Source organism: Dasypus novemcinctus, chromosome 11, assembly GCF_030445035.2.
Source record: "Dasypus novemcinctus isolate mDasNov1 chromosome 11, mDasNov1.1.hap2, whole genome shotgun sequence".
NCBI lineage: Eukaryota > Metazoa > Chordata > Mammalia > Cingulata > Dasypodidae > Dasypus > Dasypus novemcinctus.
This window is the reverse complement of record NC_080683.1, coordinates 41193090-41216701: the sequence shown is the minus strand read 5'-3', so window position 1 is coordinate 41216701 and position 23612 is coordinate 41193090. Positions and strand designations below refer to the sequence as shown.

Genomic DNA, 23612 nt, shown 5'->3' with positions numbered 1-23612 from the left:
TCCAAGTTTACAGGTGATTCTCTTGCGTGCCTTCCCCCCACTTGCTTTAATGGATGGGGAATAGTTCAAAAGCTAAGGGACAGAGGAGTGAGGGAAGGGATAGTTGTTCTCTCACAAACTTTCCTTTCCCCCAAAGGCCTCTACATGTTTTAATGTAGCCAAGGGAATCCAGGTTTTGATGCAAGTATTCTGGAATACCTCCTCTTATTAAATCCCTTGAGAGTGATTACATATGGCCATTTCTTAAAAGAGAATTGAGCACACAGAAATCCTGGTACTTTCCTGTAAGTTGTTCAGAGTGGGGTAGGGCAAGGGCATTCTACCATAACTCCATGGACTCTTTTGGATTTCTGTAGCCTCCTGTATACATTAGAATATCCAGACAAAAAAATCTTGACACTCTGAAAAGTAAGTTTCTTGGGGTAAGGGGTTTGGATTGGTGTGGATTTATAAGAACTTATGTTTCTAAATTACTCATGTTTGAAAAATTAAAAAATGAGCATATATTATTTTTGTAATCATAAAAAATAATAATTATTATTATGGTCTGTACTCAGAGGCTTCTTAGATTTAAGAACATCCTTCATAAGAATGTGTTTAGTCCTTGCTGGAGTGGTCCATATAGTCAATGAAAAGAACATCCTGGATACGCAGAAGAATGGAGAAATGGGTTGATAACACACCCCTCTACCCCTGCCCAGATGCCTTACTTTCTTTTTCTTCTCCACAGTTTTCCTGATTCAAGTCGCTACTGTCCTTGTAACTAGCCATAATTGTCAGCAACACAGGGATATAAGGCTTTCCCAACCTGGAAACCTGGCAACTTCCCAATAATATTCCAATTCTTAGGTGGTCAGAGGCAGCAAATGGGTTAAGTCAGATTATTAAATAGGTTGAATTCAATGGGATTATATTAGTCAGGATTCTCTAGGGAAACAGAATTGACAAGAGATAGCTGTAAATAGCATGAGATTTTGTAAAATTGTCTCATGCAACTGTGGGGATGCACAAGTACAAATTTTGTAGGGCAGGCTGCAAGTCAGGGGCTCCAATGAAGGTCCCTCATGAGTTCCCCAGGAGACACTGGCTGCCTGAAGTAGAGATGGGAATTCTCTCAAGGCTGAAATCACTTCTCCTTTTTAGTCCTTCAACTTACTGGATGAGACATTGCTCATTGCTGATGTCAATTTCTTCAGCTGATTGTAGATGTCATAAACACAATCAACTCACTAATGATTAAAGTTCATGAAATACCCTTGTATTACAATTAGCCCAGTGCTTGCTTGACCAAACAGCTGAGCAACATTACCTGGTCAAGTTGACACATGAGCCTAACTACCACAGATGTTAAAAGGCTCAGTTGAGTCTCAGTAACAACTCTAATCTCACATACAGTTTAAAGTCACCGGGAATAGGGAAGAACCTGGTCTTTAATTCTATGGTCCTCTTCCAGCCACAGATTCCCCTTCATATGTCACAGGAATTTAGGAGAAATTTATTCCATAACTCTTAGACCACCTAGCCAAATCAAATGGATTAGAGGGAGAGAAGAGGAGTTGGTAAAAAGAGTTCTATAGTAAGAACTGATCTGTGGATCCACATCCTTAATTCCAAGGAGTGTTGTATGTATAGGAGGTGGGTGTTACCCCTAACCTCCAGCCTAGTAAGGGAAGCCTCAAGAGAGCTACTTGGAGAAATTGAAATATGACGCCTGCAACAGAGAGGTACAGAGAACTCAGAGCTCAGCAAACTATAGCAGACTATGGAGTATGTATGGGCTGACTCCCTCAGGGATATCCAAGAAATGCTGATTGTTCCAAAGGTAGAAGTAAGAGAATCTGGCTACATTGAGATTGGCTTGTGTTCCAAAAGGCAGTTGGTGCGTGTTATATATGATCATTTGTTATAATAGGAATTTGGGCCACATGGCAGATGATGGGTGAAATGTTCTCGGGTTTTCTCTGACCTCTCCAAGTGTGCTTCTAGGAGACTTCAAAGCAGCTATAAAGGTGATTTATCACAGTATGCCCTGGGGCAGGTGGAGGAATTCTAAGTGATTACCTGGAACAGAGATGCCTATACTCCCATTAAGGAAACTTTTGAGGCGACATCTCCAGAGGTTTGAACGTAGCACAGAAGAATCACATTTACACATTTGGTGGGTCCAGAGACCTTGAAGCCAATTTAGGACAATACCAGTTCCTGTTAAAACCATTTCCTCCCATATTCTCTTACTCCTCCTTCTGTCCTAGCAGAGAGAACTATCTCTAGTCCTTCCCAACGACAGTCTTCTGGGGTGTGAAGACAACTTAGAAAATTACAATACAGTTACTGAATTAAGGTTGTTTCTCAATAACTATGCATTACCTAAGACAGACTAGAAAAGTTATGGACCCCCCTGGAATTTTCATATTAGAAGATTATGACCACATAATAAATTTTAAAAGGATGCTGGGATTCATTCATGAAATCATGTTTTGATTGCATTACAAGTTATACTTGTTCAATTCAGTGGTTAAATACACACCCCCTCTCCAGTGGACTTAGGCAAGCTATCCTCGGAAGTCTTTCTTTCTGCGTCACTCTGGGCCTACAGTATATCGGTATCCTAAAAAATACAGCTCAGAATAAACACTCAGCCGGGGAGGAAACAACAGTGTCTCATGGAAAATGCTCTCCTAACCAGGAGACAATTCTCTCATTTTGTCTCTTTAATTTCCTTTCAAATTAATGCCTTCCCTCTTTTAGGCTGGAAGAGGGTATGGAGGAATGATGGTTGCAGGACGAGTTGTGTATTTTTCAGGATACATCTAGCACCTCTTTTTAGAATGTAAGGATATTAATGACCCACTGCTCTCCCTTTTGAGGTTATGGCATACACTGCTAGTTCCCCACCCATGAGATAAGGCAGTTACTCAGGCTAGGTACAAATGCCAGCAAATTGGAAAGCCATCCGGGCCGCTGGTAAACGTTCGTAATTATCCATTCCAGCAAACTCGTGAGAGTTTCTGGTAATTCCACTGCCCATTCTACCATGGACACTAGGGACAAACTTTCCTCTACAGGACGAAGAAGAAACCGCTAAAGTTGGCTTGAATCTCCAAAGCCACCTAGTTACCCCTTGAAGACTTCTCCACTTCATCAGCTCTTGGGCTGAATTGCAAAAAGGTTAGGTCTCTCGGTCTAAAACACCACCTTACCGAGCCCTCTAATCACAGCGGGGGCGGAGCGGGCTGCGTGGTGACGTCATGGCGTCCCGGACGCGCGCCGAGCCTGCCCACCCCACTCCCCGCCCAGGTAGCGCGGGCGGGGGGAACGCGCGAGGGCTGAGTTTCCTTGACAACCGCTTGCTCCGCCTCTTCCTCCCCTTTAACCTTTAGGGTGCGCGAGCACCTTGTCCCTAGCTCTCTCTCCTCTTTCCCCCTTCCTTTTCCCTACACCTCAGCGCAGGACTGCCCTGGCCTGAAGCGAATATGGCGGCGGCAGTAGCTGCTAGCGCGGCTTCGGCAGAGCTGGTGATCGGCTGGTGCATATTCGGCCTCCTCCTGCTGGTAGGGGAGGCGCTTGGAGTTTTTCCAGTGTTTGGACCGGTGGGAGGGAGGGAAGGAGGGGCTGGTCCAGCAACTGGCATCTCCCGGCTGCGGAGACCCTCTTTGCCCCGCCCAGCTCGTAGCTTGGACTTTGGGGGCTGCTCGCGCCGGGGTGGGAGCGGCGGGGGCGGGGGTGGTGGTGAAGGGGAGCTTGGGAGAGGGCTCTGATTTCCGGAAGCTTTTGCTTTCTGTTCCCTGATGACGTCTAATGTTACAGGTGTCCTTTCTCGAGATTCTTGGCTCTTGTCCCTGATTTGGGCAAGAAGGATGCTGGGGTTGGGGACGGAGGAGACCCTCGGGGTTGAGAATGGTGTGGTGGCCTCTAGTTCCCTGTAAAAGGAGAGAACAGTGTGGGGCACTGGCACCTGAACTGTGAGAGATAAGTAAGCTTTGGCGTTGTTGAACTGGAAAAGCGTCTCTTTTCGTGTTCCCTAGCGAAAAAAGATTTGTGAGTGAGTCTAGCGAGTCTTCAACCTTCTCTGCCCATTGTGCGATTCTAGATGACGTGAGTTGCTCATTCTGTCTTCCAAGTTTTACACTTACTTCCAACCTTTCCGATGGGTTTAGAAACCTGTGTAGGAGGGCAGAGCTGTATTCATCTTTACTGCCAGTATCAAGATAGATTACCAGATATCTGACGCTACCTCGGATGCCTAGTTTCCCAACCATCCTATTCCTGCTTTTTTAATAAGCATAACGTGTGGACCGTAATGGCCCAAAGTGGTCTGGTTATTTCTTCCCTACAACATGTTAAAACCATTGGGTTCAATTTGGGAGTTCAGTTTGCACACTCCCCTTTCTCACTCTCTCATCTGGTCCTGTTATCCTTCGTGTTCCAATGTATCTTACCCTCTTGCATTACTAAAAAACACTTTATTTTTTTTCGTTACAAAAAAGTACTTTTACTTCAATTCTGGAAGTCAAAACTTGTTACCTTGCTTTATCAGATTCCATTAGTGTGCTTGAAACCTATGTACTGTGTTCTGTTGGTAAATATTTGCAGAGTAGATAGTATGAAGAAAAAATAAAAAGATGCTTGTGTGAAATGTAAAAAAAGGCTTCTCTTGTTGCTTTCACTGGCACAGAAAATAATACTGTCTTTGCACTGATCATATTTTACCTCTCTCTGTGGGAGAAATGGTAACTCTAAAAGTTGGTGGCATTCCTCAGAACCATCCAGTACCGCTCCCGGAGAGTTTTCTGACTTTTCTAGTCCATGACATTGTTAGTTTAGAAGAAAACAAAAGAACAAGTAGCCAGTAACTAAGACCTAGTGGGAATATCCTGGCTGTTGTTTCTTAATGGACATTTAAGGTATCGCAGTTGTGCTATAAATTGTAGAAGGATGCAAACAAAACAAAATAGGCCATTTAAGAGGGCCTGTAGATATGTAGGAAAACAACATTTTTGATATGGTATTTTAAGGACATATTTAAGGTGTGATTTTATAAATGAAATAGAACTTTATAAAACAATATTGGAAGAAAATGGGAATTGAGGTAGGCTTTGGATAGATGAAGAAGGGAAGACATTTAAGTTGGTGGTAACATAGGAAAAATTAATTGAGAAGGGAATTAAGGCCTTTGGAACTTGGATGTTGGAGTGAACAAATTTACTGTTTAAATTTCTGTGGCATTGTTTAAATTTCTGCAAATCTTTTTAATGCCTGGCTTGTTAAGAGAGAGTTGATCTCAAATCTATTCTACATTCAGTTTTTTGAGATATGTTATTTTGGTTGATGTATATGAAGAGAATTCAGTTTCAGTGGTATGTTGTTGGAAATAGAGGAGTATTTTTAAGATAATTGTGGTTATTCTTTTATACCACACCAAAACTCAGTAAGTGGAAGTTTTTAAAATATTAATCACAATATGGACTCTCAAACCTTATTGATGAACTTTTTTTCTCATTTACATTAAAATCCATTGGTCCGTCTTGCTCTTTGACTGGCTTTTATAGCCATGTGTATTTTTATAACATGGTGCATTGGTCATTTATGAAATACTGGTTCACTAAATTATGCAGCTCTTCCAACTATGGATACATTAATTATTCAATGTTAAAAAACTCATTTGTTAACATCAGTACTGATCTTGTCAGAAAAGTCTATTTTAATCTATTAAGCTCATAAATATGGATACAAGTTTTCAAAAATTCTTGTTTCCACATGAAAGCTTGAATTTTATTGTTGACAAGAATATTGTCAATTGTTTTCCTTGAAGTGACATATTCCTTTTGTTCATTTGAGAAAATCTGCAAAATACTCATGTCTGAATAACCATAGTAACAATTTTCCTTTCAAGCTATATACAGCAGAAGTAGTTTATGCAAGTTTCATGGTTTTTCACCAGGAAGTACTGAAAAAGACTCAGGAGTCAAGGTTTAATAAAATTATTACTTACTTAATTAATTTTTTAAGGTATTAGGGCCAGGGATTGAACCTGGTACCTCATATGTGGGAAGCTGGCACTCAATCACTGAGTAACATTGGCTCCCGAGTTAGTTTTTTCATTTGTTTGTTTGTTGTTTGTTTTTGTTTTTAGGAGGCATAGTGGACCAAACCTGGACCTCCCCTGTGGGAAGCAGGCACTCAACTGCTTGAGCCACATCCACTCCCTAAAATTATTTTTTACTGCTTTGTTAAGCACAGTCTTAAGTAAAACTGTCCTTTTTTTTTTTTTTTTTTCACTCTCAGTGTTTGGTAACCAAGGCACTTACCCGTGAATGCAAATGTTAACACAGTGAAAAAGGCAAAGTTTTAATAGTACTATGAAAACAGTTTTTATATTGTGAATCCCCACAGAGATTCCAGGGAGTGCCAGGATTCAAGGAATTGTCACTTGGAGCAAACTGCTGTGAATCATCGACTAAAGAATCTGAACACTAGTGCTTATTACTTTTGTGATCTTGGGCAAACAGTATAGACTCCAGTTTCTTCTACCACATAAGGAAAGGTTAGATTTGGTCCCTCCAAGCCTGTAGTCCAATTATCTATGTTTGCTTAACTTTTCTACCTAGTCCCCGAGGTCCTCAGTAATTTGGATCACACTATCTTTTTTTTTCCCACAAAAGATAATATTTTATTATTATAGAAAAAGCATTCCCAAATACACTGTTGAACAAGTATGAAACTTTAAAAGTAAATATAAAGTAAAAAGAAAAACCTACAAGTATTTTTCCTTTAAGAAAAAAAGTAATGTTCTTTTGCTGAGACTCACACCCAGGGCACAGATATGGTTCCATTCCCATGAAGCCATCACGTTTGCTTTCTAAGTGCAGGTCCCTCTATTCCCATTTTTTTTTTTCCCCTTTTTTTTTTATTGACTTTGTAATAATATTACATTAAAAATATATATGTGAGGTCCCATTCAGCCCCACCCCCAACCCACCCTCTCCCCCCCCCAACAACACTCGTTCCCATCATCATGACACATCCATTGGATTTGGTAAGTACATCTTTGGGTACCTCTGCACCTCATAGTCAATGGTCCACATCATGGCCCATACTCTCCTCCATTCCATCCAGTGGGCCCTGTGAGGATTTACAATGTCCGGTGATTACCTCTGAAGCACCATCCAGGGCAGCTCCATGTCCCAAAGACGCCTCCACCTCTCATCTCTTCCTGCCTTTCCCCATACCCATCGTCCACCATGTCCACTTTTCCCAATCCAATGCCACCTCTTCTATGTGGACATTGGATTGGTTGTGTCCATTGCACCTCTATGTCAAGAGGAGGCTCAGATTCCACATGGATGCTGGATGCAATCCTCCCATTTTCAGTTGTAATCACTCTAGGCTCCATGGTGTGGTGGTTGTCCTTCTTCAACTCCATCTTAGCTGAGTGTGGTAAGTCCAATAGATCAGATTGTAGGTGCTGGAGTCTGTTGAGGCTCAGGACCTGGCTATCACATTGTCAGTCCAGAGTCTATTCCCATTTTAACCATTTCAAAATGATGGAGGCAATGGCATTGACTAAATTACTAGAATCTCTTGATTCGTAACTCTCTTTTTATACTTGATTAAAAAAGATTCCACATCAAACTTTATTACAGAGTTTGAGTTAAAGCCTTTACTTTGCATAATATTTGTTTTTATTTAAAGATCCTTTGGGACACTATTTGCAAGTACATCCATCCTTCCTGGGCTTATTCCACAATATCTTCATATCATGTTTCTCTTGGAATTATTTTAAAAATGACAATTGCATCTCGTATGGTAAATTCAGCTACTTTCTGTCTTCCTTACACTTTTTGCTGTTACATTCACTCAATACCCTTCTTCCACCTTGGAGGAACTGTAACATAATGAACTAGCCTGACAGTTTTTTTTTTAAGGTACCAGGGCTGAGGATTTAACCTGGGACCTCATGTGTGGTATGCCAACATTCAGTCACTTGAGCTATACCAGCTCCCACCCAACAGGTTTTAACACTGTCTCTTTATCCCCTTCCCAAGTGGGACAAAGATAAATACTCAGAAATCAACTATATGTGATTGATGCAGACAGAAACTCAGATTCTAACTCTCAAATCAGGTTCATCTTAGCTTCCTGAGATGCCTCTGAGTAAGATATTCTGGATAAATCCATTTTCTTATAAAAATGTTTCTGTATTTACAGCCTGTTTCACTTAGGGACTTAGAAAATTTTAATACCAAACCTGATCTTTATCTCTTTTTATTAGAGTATAACACCTTTTGATCAGTTGGCCAGTACTTGACTCTGAAGGGGATGATGCTAGTAGCCCTCCTCTTGTCCATGTCAGGACTGAGAAGTCCTGCCATTGCCAGATGTCTTAGCCAGAAAAAACAAGACCTAGCTCTTGAAAGGCTGAGAAAATCAATTCTTTACATAGAACAAAATAACAAGTACATACCATACTTTCTTGTTTGGCATTTTATGAAGCAAGGGCTAATTAATTTTAGAGTGTTAGCTTGGAGTGTTTATATCCACTGTTAACAATATATAAGTTGTATGTTGAGGGTAAATAACACACGCTTCTCAGAAAAACTCATGAGAGTCACAGAATACATAGATATTAGATAATTTCCTTTGTAATGGCATGGATGTGGTCTGAGAAGAATAAAGGAAGCACTATTAAACAATTACCAGGGCTGGTCATCTGCTAGTGGGTATGAATGTGGTGCTGGTAAGGTCAAGACTAAAGCTGACCTCAACTAAGAACCAACTAGTTTCACTTAAAGAAAAACTCCCCTGGCTACAAGTTATACCTTTAACCCTGGCCATTAGCTGTGCAAGTGGTGTAATAGGTTATCAGAACTGGTGTGGGATGGCTCAATTTAATCACTTATAACTTCATCCTTTTCTGAATAAGGAATAGAGCATTGACTTCTACTGTAATGCTGGTCACATGCACAAAGAGCAGATTAAGGAAACTGTTCTTTGAGCCTGGAAAGAGTATCTCTTAGCACCTATTTGATTTTACTTGTGGAGACTTATAACTAGAGCAGTCAAGTAAAATGAAATCCAAGTTGCCTTGGAGTATCTTCACACTTAGTGGATGAGTAAATGCCTTGGATTGGTGATTGGGAGGCTAACTTCTAAAACAGAATGGGAGAGAATCCTAAAACACTTCTGTCTCTGGACTCTAATTTGGTTCCTAGATGATGAAGGCACTCATCAGTCATGACACAGGGGTACTGACTATCTCTTAAGCTAGCTCTTCTGCTAATGCCATGGAGGAAACAGAGGAAAATGGTTTAGTACTTTGGGGCCTAGGGAGAGTGATCTGGTTGTCATTCACTATGCACTGTTAACATGGAGCTGACAGAGTAAACACAAATGCTAGCTCTAACCTTCCTTCCTTTGGGAACAACACTGATACTGTTTTCTTACCCAGTGTGTGAGTAGCTGATAGGCTATTTCAAAAATGGGAATGTATTTGTGATATGCAAAGAATATATAAAGAAAATATGTTATGGGGACTGCCTGTGCAGGTGACATTTCCCTACCCAACTTCATCCCAAATGCTCCTTTCTCTGGGCCATCCTATTGAGAAACTAAGCACTTTTGAGAAGATTTCCCCCATATTTTCAAAGCCTTTAAGCTGTATCTCAGGTCTTTCAGCCACATACATAGCACTGTGCTGGCCCAGGGTATCAAAGTCTGTGTCTTCACACCTGATTCCAAACCAGAATAATCAAACTGGATTGATTTGGAGAGATTCTTCTATTTGAGTTTTAAGTTTAATCACAGATGAATAATAAATTTGCTTGGGCTCAAAAACCTTAAAGCTAAAAAAATTTCACAAATATTTTTATGCTATTACCCTTCCTGCCAAAGAATCTGTGGTTTGGGACTGCTCACTGCATTAATGAAAAGCAAAACTGAATTTAAGCTCTTAAGAAGAATTTCCTTTTGGACATTCTGAAGCAAGAATGGCATTCTCAACCTCTCAAGAGCATCCCTATCATTGACTGCTCTTAGGAGATAAAAGAATGTCTCTTTTTAAGTTTGGATTCTTTTTTTGCTTCTAAGCAGTTTGCCTAGTGTAAAACAAAACAAAACAAAAACCAAGAACTGAGTGTCAAGGATGAGAATTGTTTTGTTGAATATGAGGCAGCAGGAGTCTTTACTTCCTTTCTTGCTTTTGCAGTTATGCAGAGACCAGTGAATAGTATCAGACCCCAAATTTTTAAGTTTCTAGGGCTGCTGCAAAGCTGGTAGTTTAAATATCAAAAGCTTCTTTATCCCTTGCTAGATGCATGAACTTTATAAAAAGGGCCCATGTTAATTATGGGAGAACATGAAAGAATGGGGGAGAAACATGTTCCCATTCAGGGTGAGACAAACCATGGGGAGGATGGAGGAGGACTGAGTGTGGACATCCAAGAGAGAGAAAAAAGCACGCACCCTCATTTCGCCCTAATCTAGAAAGTCATTAGAAGCCATCTGAGAAGAGGAACATTTTAGCTGGTCAAGTTCATCCACTTGGGGTAGGAGATGCATTTATCTTCTGGTCCTCCAAGACACCCACTCTGATGGCTACCAGATTAGTGAGGGATTTGCTTTGAACACACTGGAAATCTACATGGTGACTCTTTCCTTCTTTTCCCATGACATCTGGATAAAGGGACACTCCCCATAATTATAGATTACTATAGACCGGCCACCAGGTCTTCTCTGAATCTCTTCTTTGCAGGTAGTATAACCTTCAATTCCAATGTGAATGTTTTTCAGGCTGCCCTTTTTTAAAATTCTTTTTGTGGCATCATGATTCTCAGTGTATTTGGAGAATCTGTAGAGTTTGGAGCTATAAAGGATTTGGGAATATTTCTCCTTCATGGGTGGGGGGTGATTTTCATCCCAGTCCACAGACTCATCTGTCAGAACAATAATGTGGCATTCTTGCTCCCCCTTCTTAGCATAGCCTACCATAATGGGTAGGATCTACTCCTCAAGGTAGTAATCATATTGTTTTGAGCACCATCGTTCGACAGTTCACTCAGTAAAGCACTCAGATCTTGATATCAAATAGTGTTGAAGTCAGAATTAATGCAGAGATAATCACATGCATCCTCTAAGGTCTGGGATGGAGATGCCGTTAAGACATTTGATGATGCCAGCTTTGTAGTAATCCAGCACTGTACGAAATACAGTTGTGCTGATTCCTTCAGCAGTCTCACACTCTCCTTTCTCACTGGCCCTTGTGAGGTTGTGCTCTTCTTTTTGGTCCAGACATCCTTCCCAACATAGTATCTTGATGAGCAGTGGAAATTTGTAGATTCACACCAAAATGTGTGCCGGCTACAAAAAGCATCACTTTACCTGATGCTTGGGAATGGGAGTTATTGCCAGAGCTCACTGCTGTTTCCAAATTGTTCTGGAGCAATAAAGGGTACATAGATTCATTTATTCCCATTTTGGTAGCTGGGATGTCTTCAGGAAGAGGCATTTGAACTGAAGATTTGTTAGCTAAGAGGCATAGTGAAGGCTCATCATTTTTGGAACCTAGGAGATAATGCAGGTTTTGAAGACCTCATGAAGCCATGCTGCTGCATTTTCTTGGGTTGCAGCTAAGGTATCATCCACTAGGCACCTGGCCCCCTTCTCAATAACCTGTCACTTCCACTGCCACAGTGAACATTCATCCTTGGACTATATTGTGGACGGTCTTCTTGATCTGAGATAAATTTTATAGCACTGCCATGCTCTCGTGCTTGGGGCAGCAATCCACTTGGGAGGAACACACACTCTTTTAAGTTGCATTTTACATTACAAGACAGATTCTCCATTTCTGTTAATCAAATTTATTCTTGTTACATGAAGTGTGGGTCTTACTTGAGAACTTGTTAGAGTACAAAATCTAAGACCCCAGACCTACTGAATCAGAATCTGTAGATTAAGAAGATCCTATGCTCATTAGTTAAATAACCACTAATATATTCTTATTCCTACCTCCACCCCAGTAGTTCTTAACCTTGACTGCTCATTAAACCTCTGAGGGAGTTTTAAAAATTCCCAGTGCTCAGACCAATTAAATCAGTCCCTTAGGAGTGGAGAGGTGGGGGCTACCCTAAACCTTTCCTTATAAATGTTAAAAATGTTACATATTAGTTTCTTTTAAATGCTCCGAGATATTACATCATATGATATTTAATAAAAATTGCTATTATTAAGCAGTTACTATGACCAGGGCCTGTGCTAACCTCTTTACATCTCATTTAATACTTACAAATTTATAATGAAAGTATTTTTAAAAATTATTATGTATATATACATTTTATTAGAGAAGCTGTGAACTTAAAAAACAATCACATAATTTGTAGAATTTTCATACAAACACCCCTCCACCAAAACCTTATGCTGCTGTGGAATGTTTGTTATAGATTGTGAAAGAACATCATCAGACTGTTAAAACTAACTGTGGTTTATATTGTACATTTAATATGTTTTTTCCATGCCTCTTCTTTTATTAATACAGTACCTTCTTTGTCATTGATTCAAGAATATTACAATATTGCTGTTAACTATTGTCTATGTTACATTTATTATATTTATCCTGTGGATCTTCATATTCTAACCACCTTGTACTAGTGATGTGCGTTTGTTCAAGTTTATAGAAAATATTCTTGTATTTATACTATTAACCACAATCCTTATCTACCCCTAGGTTCACTATGTTATTCAGTCCCTAGATTATTCTCTAGCTTTCTTCAAATTGAAATTTACATCCCTGGACTATCCCTTTCAGTCACAATCCCATTTATAAACCGCTGTGTTTTACTCACTGTGTTACCATCAACTCTATCCATTTCTACACTTTTACAGTCAAGCTAATTAAAAATGTTACGTACATTTGGCCCAGTCGTTAGGGCATCCGTCTACCACATGGGAGGTCCGCGGTTCAAACCCCGGGCTTCCTTGACCCGTGTGGAGCTGGCCCATGCGCAGTGCTGATGCGTGCAAGGAGTGCCCTGCCACACAGGGGTGTCCCCCGCGTAGGGGAGCCCCACGCGCAAGGAGTGCACCCCATAAGGAGAGCCGCCCAGCGTGAAAGAAAGTGCAGCCTGCCCAGGAACGGCGCTGCCCACACTTCCCGTGCCGCCGCTGACGACAACAGAAGCGGACAAAGAAACAAGACGCAGCAAAAAGACACAGAAAACAGACAACCGGGGGAGGGGAGGGGAATTAAATAAATAAAAATAAATCTTAAAAAAAAAAAAAGTTATGTACGTGAAGCATCAGCACCCTTTGTAGCCCTCGGCTGTCTCCTAGTAACCTATACTGTAGATTTTAACTCTGTGTTTATTCTTTGTATTTAGTTCATATTATTGAGACCATGCAGTATTTTGTGTTGCCTTATTTCACTCAGCAAAATATCTTCAAGTTGGGGAGCAAATGTAGCTCAGTGGTTGAGTGTCTGCTTCCCAGGTATGATGTCCTGAGTTCAATCCCCAGAACCTCCTAAAAACAAAAACAAAACAAAAACAAAACAAAACAAAGTGTCTTCACGGTTTCTCCATGTTATCATATGTGTCCTGATTTCATTTCTTCTTAGTAATCCATTGTATGTATATACCACATATTGTTTATCTATTTATTGGTTAATGGACACTTGGGTTGTTTACATCTTTTGGCAACTGTGAATAACACCGCTATGAACATAGTTGTGCAGATGTCTGTTTGTGTCACTGTTTTCAGTTCTTCTGGATATATTCCTAGTAGAGGGATGGCTGGATTATAGAACAGTTCTATATATAGTTTTCTGAGGAACCACCAGACTGATTTCCACAGAGTTTGTACCGTTTTACATTCCCACTGGCAGTGACGGAGTGTTCCTATTTCTCTACATCCTCTCCAGCACTTAACGCTTTCTGTTTTTTAATGGCCATTCTGTGAGGTGTGAGATGGTATCTTACTGTAGTTTTGATTTGCATTTCCATAATAGTAGTGATACTGAACATTTTTTCATGTGCTTTTTGGCCTTTTGTATTTCCTCTTTGGAGAAATGTCTAAATCTTTTGCAGGTTTTTAATTAAATTGCTTGCTCTTTTATCATTGAGTTGTGTGATCTCTTTACATAGCATGGAAGTCAAACCCTTATCTTTTAGGTGGTTTCCACATATTTTCTCCCATTGAGTGGGCTGCCTTTTTACCTTCTTGACAAAGTCCTTTGAATCACGAAAGCGTTTAAAATTGAGGAGATCTCATTTATCCATTTTTTCTTTCATTGCTTGTGCTTTCAGTGTAAGGTTTAAGAATCTGTCACTTAACTACTGGGTCTTAAAGATGTTTCCTTACATTTTCTTCTAGGAGTTTTATGGTTCTAGCTTTTATATTTAGGTCTTTGATTCATTTTGAGTTAATTTTTGTGTGAGGTGTGAGATAGGGTCCTCTTTTTTTTTTTTTTGGCTATGGATATCCAGTTCTCCCAGCACCATATGTTGTATAGACTGTTCAGCCCCAGCTGGATAGGTTTGATAGCCTTGTCAAAAATTCCTTGACCATAGATGTGAAGGTCTGTTTTTGAATGATCAGTTTGGTTCCATTGGTTGGTATGCCTGTCTTTATGTGAGTACCATGCTTTTTTAACCCCTAGAGCCAGGTAATATGATTTAAAGTTCAGAAATGATAGTCTTCCAATTTCATTATTCCTTTTTAAGATGTTTCTGGCTATTTGGGGCCCCTTACTCTTAAAAATAAATTGGGTAATTGTGTTTTCCATTTCTTTAAAAAAAAACTGGTGGAATTTTTATTGGGATTGCATTGATTCTATGTACCAATTCATGTAGAATTCACATCTTTTTTTTTAAGATTTATTCCGCCTGCTTCTTTGTGTGTGTGTGTGTGTGTGTGCTCGCTGTCTGCTTTCTGTGTCCATTTGCTGTGTGTTCTTCTGTGTCTGCTTGTCTTCCCTTTAGGCATCACCTGGAACCGATGCTAGAACTTTCCGGAATAGGAGGCATTCAATCTCTTGCACCACCTCAGCTCCCTGGTCTGCTGCATATCTTATTGTCTCTTCTCTGTGTCTCTTTGTTGTGTCATCTTGCTGTGCTAACTCTCTGCATGGGCCGGCACTCCTGCACAGGCCAGCACTCTGCATGGACCAGCACTCTGCTTGGGCCAGCTCACCACACAGGTCAACTTGCCTTCACTCCGACCCCCCATATGGTAGACGGGATCCCCATTGCTTAAATCACATCTGCTTCCCTACAATCGACATCTTATTGATACTTAGTCTTCCAATCCATAAACATGGAATGTTCTTCTACTTATTTAGGTTGTCTTTGATTTCTTTTTGCAATGAATTGTAGTTTTCTGAACATAAGTGCTTTACATCCTTGGTTAAGTTTATTCTTAAATATTTGATTCTTTTAGTTGCTTTTGTAAATGGCATTTTTTCCTGACTTCCTCCTCAGGTTGCTCATTACTAGTGTATAGAAACACTGCTTATTTTTGTATAATAATCTTGTATCCTGCCACTCTTCTGAACTCGTTTATTAGCTCTAGTAACTTTGTTGTAGAATTTTTGGGACTTTCTAGGTATAGGATCATATCCTCTACTACTAGCGAAAGTTTTGTATCTTCCTTTCCAATTTGGATGCCTTTTATTTCTTTTTCTTCCCTGATTGCTCTAGTTAGAACCCCTAGAACTATATTGAACAACAGTGATAACAGTGGGTATCCTTGTCTTGTTCCCTATCTCAATGGGAAAGCTTTCAGTTTTTCCCCAATGAGTATAATGTTAGCTGTGAGTTTTTCTTATATGGCCTTTATCATGTTGAGAAAGTTTCCTTCAATTCCTATCTTTTGTAATATTTTTATCAAGAAAGTGTGCTGTGTTTTGTCAAATGCCTTTTCTGCATCAATTTTGATAATTGTGTGATTTTTTCTTCTTTAAGTTATTAATGTGGTATATTATGCTGATTGATTTTCTTGTATTGAAGCACCCTTCCTTGCATGCCTGGTATCAAACCCACTTGATGAATAATTCTTTCAGTGTGGTGTTAGATTCGATTAGCAAGTATTTTGTTGAGGATTTTTGTGTTGTATTCATTAGGGAAATGGGTCTATAATTTTCTATTTTCGTAATATCTGTATTAGGCTTTAGTATTAGGTTGATATTGGCTACATAGAATGAATTTGGTAGTGTTCCTTCTTGTTCAATTTTTTGGAAGAATTTAAGTAAGATTGGTATAAAATCTACTTTGACTGCATGGTAGAATTCTCCTGTGAAGCCACCTGGTCCTGGGCTTTTCATTCTGGGGAGTTGTTTGATGACTCTTTCAATCTCTTTACTTGAGATTTTCATGTTGAGGTTTTCTGTGGACAGTGTAGGTTGTTTTTATGTTCCTTGGAATTTTTCCATTTCTGCTACATTGTCTAGGTTGTTGGTATACAGTTGTTCATAGTATCCTCTCATGATCCCTTTTATTTCTTTTGGGTCATTAGTAATGTCCCAATTTTTAGTTTTCATTTTATTTATTTGCATCTTCTCCCCTTTCTTCTTTGTCATTCTATCTAAGGGTTTGTCAATTATGTTATTATTCTTAAGAACCAGCTGTTGGATTTGTTCATTCTTGCTATATTGTTTCTTTGTTTTCATCTTCATTTGTTTCTGATCTCATCTTCATTTCATTCTATTCTATGTGCTTGCTTTGAGAATAGCTTCCTGTTATTTTTCTAGTTCCTCCAGCTGTTTAGTTCGGTCATTGATTTTAGCTCTTTTTTGAAGTAAGCATTTAGGGCTATAAATTTCCCTTTCAGCACTGCCTTCATTGCATCCTGCAGGTTCTATATGTTTCGTTCTCATTTTCATTCATTCCGAGATACTTATTAATTTTTCTTGTGATTTCTTCTTTGACCTACTGATTATTTAAGAGTGTATTGTTTGATCTCCATATATTTGTGTATTTTCCCTTTTTCTGTTATTCATTTCTAGTTTATTCCCATTACGAGCAAAGAAAGTGCTTTGTATAATTTTTATCTTTTTGAATGTATTGGGATCAGCTTTGTGACTCATGATATGGTCAATCCTGGAGAAAGGTCCATGAGCACTTGAGAAGAATGTATATCCTGGTGTTTTGGGGTGCAGTGTTTTGTGTATGTCTATTAGGTTTAGTTCATTTATCATTTTATTCAAGCTCTCTGTTTCTTTACTGATCCTCTGCCCAGATGATCTATCCAATGATAAGAGTGGTATACTGACGTCTTCAACTAGTATTGTAGAGACATCTGTTCCTTCATTTAGCTTTGCCAGTGGTCGCCTCATGTAATTTGGGGCATCCTGGTTAGATGCTTATACATTTATAATTGTTATTCCTTCCTGGTGAATTGCCCTTTTATTAATACATAGTGTAGTTCCTTGTCTCTAATAAGAGTTTTGCTTTTGAAATCTATTTCATCCAATATAAAAGTATAATTACTCCAGCTTTTTTTTCTTTTTTGTTATCACATACATGGAATATCCTTTTCCAGTTTTTCACTTTCAGTCTATTGGTATCCTTGGGTCTAAGGTGAGTGTCTTGTAGACAGCATATAGATGGCTCATATTTTCTTACCTTTTCTGCTAGTCTTTGCCTTTGATTTGGGAGTTTAATCCATTAACATTCATTGTTATTACTATAATGGCAGTTCTTCACCCATTTTGACCTTTGGGTTTTATACATCATATCTTGTTTTCACCACTCTTTTTACACTTGTAGTTACTTCTACTGATATAATCTTTATTTCTAGACTCTTTTCCAAACCTATGTCTCCTGTATTCTTTTCCAGTGTAGCACTCCCATTTGTATGTCTTGGCATCTGATTTACTAGATGTATTTATTCTGGGTGCAGTTTCTGTCTTTAGTCTAGGACTTTCTATTTGATTGGCTTGTACTGCAGCCCCTTTTTGAGACTTGGTTTATCTTACTTTGGAACTTTATAGTGGCTTGTATTTAGCCAATCTAAAATTTTTTAGCTGTCTTTCAAGCCCTTTCTTTCTTGTTAGTTGCATACTAGTTGCTGAGGATGTCATTGGTACTATAAGCTTTGGAGGTTGAAGCTGTCTGTTGCCCCAGGTACTAATGAGGCTTCTCCCACCTTTCTTCCCTGCCAGAGGTAGGAATGGAGCTGCAGCCTTGTGCAGCAATCCAAGCTGTGCAGGCCAAGCCCATCTGTAGTTGCCTGGAGAGACTGATGAATCTTTATGCCCCTTCCTCCCCGGCCTGCGGCAGGGATAGAGCTGCAGGTGTGGGCATCAAACTAAGCCATGCAGGTCAAAACTGACCTCAGTTGCCTAGGTAGAATCATGGAGGAATGGCCCCCCTCCTTCCCTGCTGGGGGTGGGATTAGAGTCTTGGGAGTGCACAACAGTCTAGTACCTATGGGCTGAAAGCACCTGCAGTTGTCCTGAGGGAACACTGGCCCTTCTACCCTTTCATCGGCAGAGATGGAACCACAGGAGTGTCCAGAAATCTAGTTCCTGCACGTTGAAAGTGCCTGAAGTTGCCTGGAGAGTTTGAGAAAACACCACACTGCCTTTTGTCCTATTGGTCGTGGGAATGGAGCCACAGGTGTCCCCAGCAGTCCAGTTTGTACAGGCCAAAAGTGCCTGCAGTTGCCCAGAGAAACGGGGAAACACTGCTCACTTCCTGTTCTACCAGGGTGCTTGGATGGAGACACAAGGGCCCAACAATCCATTCCATGGTGGCCAAAAGCACCTGCAGTTGTCAGGAGTGGTGCAGTTCCCCCTGTTGTCCTCCCTGTAAGTGTGGAGGCTAGGGCTGCAATCCAGCCTGGGTGGAAAGAACCCAGTCTATGCCATCACTGTGATTTTCTATCAGCCCTTCTTCCTCTCATGCGGGGGGCAAAGTTAAAATGGAGGCTACCGGCCTCTTTCTGACTTGGACATGCAGTAGCTTGGCTGGATTTCAAATGTGTTATGCTGGGTAAAAGAGACTTAAAAGACGACATACTCTGTGATTTCACATTGACAGTCTAGATAAGGCAAAACTATAGGGACAGTTAACAGTGATTTTTAGGGGCTGAATGTTGGGAGAGGGGTGGATTATAAATGGGCAAAGGGAATAGGCCCAAAGGGTGTTGAAACTGTTCTTATAGTTTGATTATGGTGCCAGTAGGAGAGTTTGGAAGTTGTGAAATTAGTTTACTTGGTTTTATTAGTGCGGTCCAGGTTCCTGAACTCAGGTTCTCAAGTTAGGCTGAATTTGGAAACCTCTGAGGCATTTAAAGTACTAATACCAAAGAGGGACTTCACCTTCTAATTACTAAATTGATTTGGGGGATGGCTAAGAATAGTTCAGAATTACCCAGGTGATTCTAATATATATCTGCAGTTGAGAATCACTGATCCTGTCTGTCTGCAAACTCCTGTAGTTGAGTAGAGCATATGGCTCAAAGTGTAATCCCTAGACCAGCAGCTGCTAGGAACTTGTTACAAATGTAGATATTTAGGCCTACTTCAGACCTCTCGGGAGGTGCCCAGCAGTTTGTTTTTAACAAGTTCTCCAGATGATTCTGATGCATGAGAATCACTGACTGAAGTTTACCTATCCTCTCTATTAGTCAATAGAAAGGTACTGAAATATTAAAGATTATCTGGTTGATTAGGGATAAACTCAGGATGTACTTTTTCATTGGAAAGCGGTTTGCTGTGCACAGGTTTCATTTTTGTTTGTCACTTTGTTTAATGCCTTTAAAATTGGAATTGTAGTATAATGTGTTAATTGCTTGGTGATTATTGACAGTTATTCTTTAGATGAATAGTACTCTTGAACTGTCATAAACGGCTGAAGCTAATTTTAGTCCTTGTAAATTTCCATGGTGCTCCAGTGAGGAGTCTAGGATAAAACAATTTCTTAGTTATATCTTTTTGGTTGTAGAGTGCTACAGGAAAAAAAGTTTTCAAAGCTAGTTATAACTATGATATTGTGTAAAACCATTAATGGTTACACTGTTTGGCTAGGATATATGTAACTGAGCACTGTTACTAATAAATTTTACCTGTTTTGGTGCTGAAGGGAGATTGTTTACTGCATTCATGAAATGGGCTTTGAAAATTGTAAATCTTGAATAAATTTCTAAGTGGACTTTCCTTACACATCTATTTTTTGTTTGTTTTTGTTTTTTTTGTTTTTTTCCTTACACATCTAAAAGAACCTTTGTTTGAATAAAATTAAAATTTTAAACTGCTTGCTGGAAACTTTCAAACACATATTGAAATAAGTTTTAGATAATACAAATGATAGTAACAAACATTTCTTTTGTTTTATTTCAGGCTATTTTGGCATTCTGCTGGATATATGTTCGTAAATACCAAAGTCAGCGGGAAAGTGAAGTTGTCTCCACTATAACAGCAATTTTTTCTCTGGCGATTGCACTTATCACATCAGCACTTCTACCAGTGGATATATTTTTGGTTTCTTACATGAAAAACCAAAATGGTACATTTAAGGTAATTAATTATTATTATATGACTTTTTTCCCCTTCAAATTTATGGCTTATAAGTGTTGAAGTTGTGCAGTCCAATATATATTGTTTTATGTTTGGCTCTGGAAAGAAATGAGACCGGAAATGTAGCTTAGAACCTGAGTATGTGACATGTCTCACATGGAGGATCAGAAGCAGACTACTGACATGAGAACTATTAGTTTGACAAGCCTCCAAATGTGAAGAATGTTTTTTCTTAGTTTGAAAATCTTAGATTAATTATAGTAAGTTAACTTTCCAGCCATGTACCTTTGACACTGTCACAAATTTTTTTTTGGACCTCTCAGGTTTCTCATTTTTAATATGAATGATATGGATTATAAGATTTCCGAGTTCTCTTTCAATTATGCAAATTGCTTTTAAATTTCATACTAACTTAAGCTTCAACAGGGCAGGAACTGTCTAGCATATAAGGTACTTAAATATTTGAATGAAATAGTATTGTCTTAGTTCCGGACAGCTAAAACAAATACCGTACAATGGGTTGGCTTATGCAGCAATTATTTATTGGCATGTTTTGAGGCTAGGAGAAGTCCAAAATTTTGAGGCATCAGCAAAGCAATGCTTTCTCCCTGAAGACTCTGGATTTCTGGGGCTGGCTGCTGGTGGTTGTTGGTCCTTGACTTTTCTGTCACATGACAGTGCACATGGTGACGTCTTCTCATTTTTCCTCTGTTCCTTTGACTTAGGCTTCTTCCTGTGGCTTTCTCTCCTTATCTCTGAATGTCATTTTGAATTTCATTCTGCTTATAACAGACTCCGGTAATCTGGGTTAAAGCCCAGTCTGAGTCAGCTGGGCCACACCTTCACTGAAGTAAATCTTTAAGAGGTCCTCTTGCTAGGGTCTGCACCCAGCAGAATGCAGACCAGGACGAAGAATATGTCCAAACTGGAGCATATAATTATCTCAATAATGCATGGTTCTGAAGTAATTTCCCTAACTGGGACAACTGGTTTAAATAATTTAGAAGAGTTTATACTTAGGTTTAGATATATTCTGATCATTGTGAAAATTAGTTATTTTTTGTAAGTCAGTCATTATATGGCAAGTATTAATTGAGCACTTTGTCAGACACTCTATTATTATGATAGTAGCCAACATGTATTGAATACTTATTATGTATTAGACCCTGTACTAAGTGTTTTACACATTAACTTCTTTTAACTGCCAAACAGCACTATGCGGTAGATAGTATTATCCATGTTCTTATGGGAGAGAAAACAAAGTTGAGAAAGGTGAAGTAATTCAGTTAAAGTCTCAAAGTTAGTAAGTGCCGTAGCTGGGATCTGAAGTTTGGCAGTCTGGCTCCAGAGCTCTTACTTCATGAAGCTTCTTAGGAAAAAAGCCTCTCAGGAAATATGAGATACTTTCAGTGATCTTACAGAATAGAATGTCTATCGGTGAATACACATTCTTTTTACATTTTAATTTAAATTATGTTTTTGTGTTTTGGGCCGAAACGTTATTTGAGAAGAGATGACTATTTTCAGTGGTATCATTGTTTTCCTCTCTTTTTTTTATTTCTTAAATCATTGTTTCCTCCCCGCTTAGGTATTACCCTAAAATTGTCCATTTTTAATCATTTTCAAGTATACAGTTCAATGGTGTTAACTATATTTACATTATTGTGTTATCACCATCATCATCTGTTACCAAAATGTATCCATTATCCCCCACAAAAAACTCTAAGATTTAAGCATTAACTCCCCATTCTCCACCCTGCTTCTGGTAACATGTATTCTGATTTCTAACTTTAAGAGTTTGCATATTCTAATTATTTCATGTAAGTGAGATCATATAATATTTGTCCTGTGTCTGGCCTTTTCTCTCAACATGATATCTTCAAGGATCCTCATGTTGTAGTATGTATCAAACCTTTATTCCTTTTTACAAAAGAAGAATATACCATTGTATATATATACCACATTTGTTTATACATTCTTACATGAATGGACACTTGGATTGCTTCCTCTTTTGGCAACTGTGAATAATGCTGTTTTGATCATGGGTATGTAAATATTTTTGAGACCCTGATTATAATTCTTTGGGTAAATATTTAGAGGTGGGATTACCAGGTCATATGGTAATTCTATCCTTAACTTTCTGAGGAATTCCAAACTGTGTTCCACAGTGGCTACACTATTTTACATTCCCCCATCTTCCTATTTCTCTACATCTTTGCCACTACTTGTTATTTTCCATTTTAAAAAAATAGTGGCTATATTAATAGGGTGAGAGGTAGTATCTCATTGTGGTTTTGGTTTGTATTTGCCTAATGGTTAATGATGTTGAGCATCTTTTCATGTGCTTGTTAGTCATTTGTATACCTTCTGTGGAGTCATTTCTATGCAAGTCCTTTGCCCAATTTTTTGTTTTGTTTTGTTTTTTTATCCCCCCCATTGTGGCTTTTTGCATGCTGTTTACTCTCTATGTCCGTTCGCTACTGTATGTTTCTTCTGTGTCTGTATTTATTTATTTCCCCTCCTCCCTTGCAAATTGCTTGCTGTCTGCTCTCAGTGTCCATTCCTTGAGGGATCTTAGCTGTCTTTTGTGTTCTTGCTTGTCTCCCTTCTTGAACCTGCCTTCACAAGGAGGCCCGCGAACCAATGACCTCGCGTATAGTTGAGGGGAACGCATCTGATTGAGCCACAGCGGCTTCTCATTTGCCCAGTTTTTAATTGCGATATTTGTCTTTCTGTTGTTGAGTTGTAGCAGTTCTTTATATATTCTGGATAATAAACCCTTATTAGATACATTGTTTCCAAATATTTTCTCCCATTCTGTTGGTTGTCTTCATTTTCTTGATCGTGTCCCTTGAGGTGCAAAAGTTTGAAATTTCAATTTATCTATTTTTCTCTTTTGTTGCTCATGCTGTGGTGTAAAGTTTAAGAAACCATTGTCTAATGCGAGATCCTAAAGATGTTTCCCTATGTTTTCTTCTAAAATTTAATGGTTTAGTTCTTATATTTAGGTCTTTGACTCATTTTAAGTTAATTTTTGTATATGGTGTGAAATAGGGGGTCTTCATTCTTTTGTTTATGGATATACAGTTTTTCCAGCTCCATT

General features: G+C 39.1%; 1 protein-coding gene and 1 pseudogene across 2 annotated transcripts in view; one reads left to right on the top strand and one right to left on the bottom strand.

Moving 5' to 3' along the window:
- The first annotated feature begins 3239 nt into the window (after nt 1-3239).
- The window catches only part of LMBRD1 (LMBR1 domain containing 1), a 202519-nt gene continuing 182146 nt past the window's right edge, over nt 3240-23612 (top strand). The window contains exons 1-2 of one of the 2 annotated variants that reach the window (XM_058306941.1): nt 3240-3551; nt 20333-20509. In XM_058306941.1, coding sequence (XP_058162924.1) covers nt 3474-3551; nt 20333-20509 — 255 coding nt within the window. In that variant the 5' untranslated portion in view covers nt 3240-3473. The remainder of the gene's footprint in view (nt 3552-20332; nt 20510-23612) is intronic. The other variant, XM_071218535.1, reaches the window with a different exon arrangement.
- On the bottom strand, nt 10474-11699 carry LOC105745139 (BTB/POZ domain-containing protein KCTD20 pseudogene; annotated as a pseudogene).